At 40.0% G+C, this 6181-nt stretch overlaps 1 protein-coding gene across 1 annotated transcript; it reads left to right on the forward strand.

The window, feature by feature from the left end:
- Positions 1 to 120: 120 nt before the first annotated feature.
- si:ch211-153b23.4 (uncharacterized protein LOC335392 homolog) lies at positions 121 to 4360 on the forward strand. Its single transcript, XM_067519377.1, has 9 exons — positions 121 to 250; positions 826 to 939; positions 1057 to 2733; positions 2820 to 2919; positions 2999 to 3147; positions 3231 to 3343; positions 3431 to 3520; positions 3611 to 3733; positions 3833 to 4360. Exons 1-9 carry the CDS (start codon positions 202 to 204, stop codon positions 4037 to 4039), a joined length of 2622 nt encoding a protein of 873 aa, XP_067375478.1. The 5' UTR covers positions 121 to 201; the 3' UTR covers positions 4040 to 4360.
- Positions 4361 to 6181: the final 1821 nt, after the last annotated feature.

Raw genomic sequence — 6181 nt, forward strand, 5'->3', positions numbered from 1 at the left:
GAAATTCCGGGTTTGTAAGTTATACGGCTAAGAAATGTATTGTATAATCGAGTACAGGGCTGCATACAGGAATTTTTTCTTGTCACTCAGGGATGGATTGTATTTCCCAGTGACATGAAGCTTATTTCTCCTGCGTAATGACGTCATGGCTAGTGTATAAATAGGACTCGCACCACCACAGAGCCACACTTCTGCGCCAGTATGACTCTGTCACTGCATGTGTCTGTGGGCATCCTCAGCGTCTGCGGCGGTAAGTTTGTATTCACACCTTTCATAAACGATATTGTTTTATTTTATAAGCCTCATTTCTGTGCTATCATTAGGCTACTCGTCCTTAAGAATAACATATTTAGGCTATTAAAGCTGAAACAAAATAAGAAAAACGTGCAATTTCTTCGTCTATTAGGATCAAACTTTAGGAAATAGTGTTATGTTACGTATCTGTATGTAGCTGAACTGATGTAAAACCTGACTTAACATGTAGCATTGTTTTAGTATATTATGTTATACTATAATTAGTATTTTTTTTATTTAGTTTTTTTTTTTCCAAACGAAAAAATTGCATGAAACGAGGCCCCTGCTAAAATCATAAATCAGCTTTTTTTTCACGCGGCTGCACATATTTTTGCATAGCCACATGATTATATATTAATAAAGATTTGCTACATAATCATGTGAGGACATTAAATAATTGGAGGTAATAATGTATTTTAATCAGAATAAAGTCAAACGAAAACAGGCACAAAAAAACAGGTTTTTAGTTGTTGCTGTTGGTTTTCGTGAGCTATCAGCAAGTGGCTCAGTAGTTTTTGTGTTCTTTTAAAGGTTCACTCCTGCTTTTGGTGAACAACTATGCCAGCTCCCCCAACACAGACCTCATTCCCGCCACTGCACTGGGGATTCTGCTTCTTATAATTGCAACTCTCTTAGCTTATGCAGGTGGGTTTTGACAACTGTGTATCACAAGCGTTTTTTTAATTCATTGTTATGTGTACTTTTAGTTTTGTTTGTTTGTAAAAATCATAACCTTCTCCTCGGCCCTTCCTCTGTGTTTAGGTATCCGTCGCAGTCTGTCCCACGCCCAGCTGTTTTCCACTCTGTGTCTGACTGTCTCTGCCCTGTGGTGTGGTTCAGGTCTGGTGTACATCCTGGTGGGGCAGGGGGTGCTACAGCCCACAGAGCTAAGATCTTCTCTGGTTCCTGGTCTGGCAGCATTTACCTTGGCCCTTCTCATCATAGGCAGCGTTGCAGTCATAGTAAAGAAAGCCGTTTTGGCTCTCATAGCTATCGGCATTAGCTTAGCATGTGCCCATCAAATCGCTGGGCTTTCAGCTGCAGGCTTTGGTCAGTCTGCCACAGCTGCTAACTACCTCCTTGTCTGTCTGGTGGGTGTTTACTTTGGTTTTGGACGTCTGCTGTCCACTATCACTAATGGTAAAGTGGAACCTCCAGGAACAGGCCTGAAAAGAAAAGCTGAGTTGAAAACAGAGCAGAAGCAGAGGTGCAGCGATGCAGTGTCAGTGGGTTTGGTGATGAACTTGCTGTCAGCCTCTGTATTAGCTTGTCCTCTATTAGGTGTGGTCCCCCAGCTTTCTACTGGTCATGTCCCCTGGCTGTGGACAGCTGGAGTCTTCCAGCTTGTTATGTGTGTCCTCTTTTACCGAGCAATGGACACACTAGGTGCCACTTTTTATGGCTTCACTGCTCTTCTGAAATTTGCAGAGGGATACAGTGCTCTACTGTCATTTTACTCAATTCAGCCTGTCTCACCTGTCCCCTTCCCTATTGTCTTCTCTGTGCTTTTCTTCATCTTGGCTCTGTTCAGTTGTCAGAAAAACTTGCTGGAGGGGCTGTACCAATTATTCTTTGCAGCCTATTGTATTGCCATTGCAGCCCAGCCTCAAGGCTTCTTCCAAGGAGGCAGTCAGGGTGTACAGGCAGCTGTATTTGTAGTCTCTGCTGGCATGCTTTTAATTGCCACATTCAATATGGTCTCTACTACCAAGATTCCAACAGGACATGGTTATTTCAAGAATTTAGTTACCAGGATGCAGTGTCTCACTCTTAGAGAACATGATTCAGAGCGACACACACCTCACCTGGGCTATTCCAAATATGCAGATGCAGAGGTATTAGGCCATGCCTGCAGTGTGTTGGCAGCTTTTGCAGTCACGGCCACAGTCACTGAGAGAAATCCCCTGTATGTGCTGGTTCTGCCATGGGTGGTGGTGGCCGGTGGGGCACTTCAGCTGCTCTGCGGCTCAGTAGCTTTTGCTCGAGGTAAAACCTTTGAGAGCACAGTGTTTATTCTGTATGGGGTAATGTGGTCAGTGTGGGGGTTGACACGATATGGCGGCCTGTATGGGCAAACCAGAGGCTTTAATGTTGCTGTTGGAATCATCAGCTTCATGCTGTTTAATGGTTTAGTAACTTGTGCAGCACTGTTTCTAAACCTTGCCTGGTTTGCCTATGCATTCACATTCCAGCTCATTCTCATTAGCTTCCTGCTAGATGCAGTGGGTTCCCTGCCTTATGGCTATGACATTGGAGTCACCATCATCTTTGGACTCGTCAGTTTTTATTGTTTCTTGGCTCACATTTTCAACATCACCTTCCAGTCCCCCCAGATCCCTTTAGGGAAACCTTTAGTCAAGCTGAGTGGGGTTGGAGGAGGCGCAAGTGTTTGTCCACATGTACCAGCCCGTAAGGCCACATCTGTTCAGCAGATTGCGGGTGAGATATAAAATGCAGTAATGTTGACTTGAAAAAAAAACAATGTACTCTGGCTGAGACATTTTGTCTGGTCCCTATATTTGCAGAAATCATGAAAAACGGTGGAACATGTGGAATGCCCACTGACACCGTCTATGTGCTGGTTGCACCATGCAACAGGCCTGATGCAGTTGTCAAAGCTTACAAGTGAGTTTATGAGTTGGCACTTCACTGAATTCATTTGTTGAGTCACTCTCAATCATCTGATTGTTGTCTTTGACTTCAGGGTGAAGAAGCAGGCACAGGACCGACCCATGTCCCTGTGGATCTCCTCTATCAAACAGCTGGAGCCAGTGCGACACCTGTTGAGCCCTCTGCTGCTGGACTTCATGGAGGCAGCGTGGCCATCCTCGATTAGCATGGTTATACCCAGAGGTAGGTCAAAGTGTGTCTGTGGGTTCATCATGCTGTATGGTTGGTGTGTTTTCAGCATCATATTGTTTTTTTGTGTCATTCAGGTCCATGGATGGACACGTTTGGTTTAGGAGATGCTGCCAAACACATAGGGACACCACAAAGCATTGCTATCAGAAACCCAGATTGTTCTGTGGCCACACATCTTATGAATCTGGTAAAGGATGTGTATAAGAAAGATTGCGTGAGTTTGAAACTTGTCAGACCACCCTTTGGTTAATACAACTACATTCTGTTCTTGCAGGTGGGGCCCATTGCAGTAACATCTGCCAACCCTACAGGCGAAGCAGACACAACTCACCATAATCAAGTTTATGCAAAGCTGGGAGATAAGGTAATGACTATCATTAACATAGTTGTCTAGTTTATATAATACTTTTTTTTTTATTTTGAACTTAACTATGTGTGTCCTTTGTTTGGTTAGGTGGATGGTGTTCTATGTGACGGTCCCTCCCCAGAGAACATTGCATCTACTGTGGTCGACTGCACCAAGATTGAAACAGGACATATTGGTTTCTTCAGAGTGGGTCTCATTCCTAAATCCAAGGTAACATAAAGATATTGTTCTGTCGTATCTGATAAAGAGCTTGTATGTATTATATGCTCAAACTAATGCCGTGTTTTATTTGGTGTGCCTGAAATGAAGGTTCTTCAAATCTTTGAGGATGTTCAGAAAAAACACAGACAGGGGCAGACAAATCCAGGTTTTGAATATGATCAACATCTACCAGATACAGAAATGGACTCAAGCTCAGGAGAGGACAATGCAACAGATTTAGGAAGAGAAACTGGAAACTCAACACCATCTACATTTACACCTGAAGGAAGTCCAGTTGTCAGAAATGGGTCATAGTATCAGTACACTCTTAAAATTACAGTCAACTGTAACCTGAAATTCAGTTCACAAAAATAGCAAAAGATACATGGAATAAATGAATGTAATGTTTAAAAGCATACGTTATCTGCTTTATAAATGTCTGAATTCCAAAGCTCATGTATTATATGTGCATAAAGTATTGCAGTTGTAATATGATGACAAACTGTATTTCTAAATAGATTTTATTTTGTATATTTTTTTGTATTTATGTATATTGCCTGGAAATTTGTCATGTCTTAATATATTTTATGTCAAATACCATCAGTGCACTTTGAAAATAAAATTAGTTAAAATATTTTCATGGATCGATTTAATTAGATTGCACTGCTTCTCTTCAAATTTATCGAAACTTTATTTTTTAGCATTCTGAGGTCTTTGAATCTTATGCAGTAGAAGAGGCATCTAAAGGCAAAATAAAAGTGATAGAAGGAGTAAAAATATTGATATAAATAATATTGCTGAAATAAAAAAAAAAAAACATTTTTTATTTCCCATCATGCAATAACAATGTTTAGTACGATATATAATCAGCGAGGGGGCCTGTTGGCTCAATGGATAGAGCATCACGCTGGAATGCAGAGGCTGGTATAAATCCCAGGTGCGGCCCTACCCAGCCACCACGGGCCACCCTGGTGCCAGTCCTGGGCCCAGACAAAATGAGAGGTTTGCAGCAGGAAGGGTATCTGGTGGAAAAACCCATGTCAAATCAAAGTGTGGAACTTGTTGATATAGTACAATATATAATCAGCAGCACTGCACAAATCTATATTTTGTACTTTTATTACTTTTCTAAAGCCCCATCACTCTCCAGCACTCAAACTTAAATTAATCAGGTGTTTTTACCCACAGAGCCTTATTACAACTTTTCAACTATGCTGACATATACAAACCCATATTAATAGACCTCTCCCTCAGTCTCCTAATTGATTGGTTTGATTGATTTGGCCCAACAGTTACACTCCTGACAGTGTTAAGTTTGTCAATTTCACAATTGATGTTGTTTAGGAAACTCCATCTAAAACCAAGTTGAATAGAGATCAGATTTGCCAGAGTAACTGAAGCCTCCCACATTAACATAGAAATCACAAAACCCAAACCAATGATTACTTTTGTTAAACCAAAAAGGGTATCACACGACTCCAGTTTCAAAAGTGAAACTTGATATGAGATTTTATAACCAAGTATTGTTTTCTGGTCCCTTTAAAGCAGTGGTTTCAGCTTATCCCACAACAATGGGGACTATCATAAATATCTATTATAGTAAGTGTGTCGTTTACATTGACTGTTCAAATTAGAATTAGGTTTCCTTGAATAACCTGCTGTCTTAAAAAGTCTGTAAAACAGTTATCAACAAACAACAAAACAGACAGTTGTTAAACTTTAGTTCAAAGTCAAGTTTTCCTGTTTAAAGGAAGTTATCTTGTTTATTTTCTGTGTTGAGGTGACATAGAATGTTAACTTATGACTGTCTGTAGTGTTCATAAATAAGCTTTAAGGTTGTGGTAAAATGTTAATTAGTTCAGATTTGAGTGATTCGAGTTCAATCTTCTTAGCTGTAATAACTGAGTTTTGGAATAAGATTACAGGGTATGTAGAAACTGGTTAAATTAGCCTCTGACAGTAAATGCTTTGACAAAGTGTTTTTTCCAATACTTCCTGACTCTCAAGATATTAGATTAGATTAGATTAGATTAGATTCAACTTTATTGTCATTACACATGTAAAAGTACAATGCAACAAAATGCAGTTTAGGTCTAACCAGAAGTGCAATAGCAGCAAAAACAGAATATCCAGTTTTTTCATAAATAAACAAGTTATTATTATACAGTATTTTGCAGAAGGATATTTACATACACAGAAATTTAAAGAAAATGGATATCTACAATGATAAACAAGGCTGCGGTGAGCTATAAACAGAAGCAAGAATAATGCAATGGATATAGTGCAAATAAATTATGAACAGAGGCTTTAGAGTAGTAGTAGTGCAGTGTAGGTTATTGCACGTTTTGTAAGGTGCAGTAGTGACTGTAAATGAACAGTTGGCAGTGCAAATGAGCAGTTTTGGGGTTCTGTTATTAGTTCTTTTCAATACAACTCAATACAAATGCTTTGTCATCT

The sequence above is a fragment of the Channa argus genome, chromosome 10 (assembly GCF_033026475.1).
Source record: "Channa argus isolate prfri chromosome 10, Channa argus male v1.0, whole genome shotgun sequence".
NCBI lineage: Eukaryota > Metazoa > Chordata > Actinopteri > Anabantiformes > Channidae > Channa > Channa argus.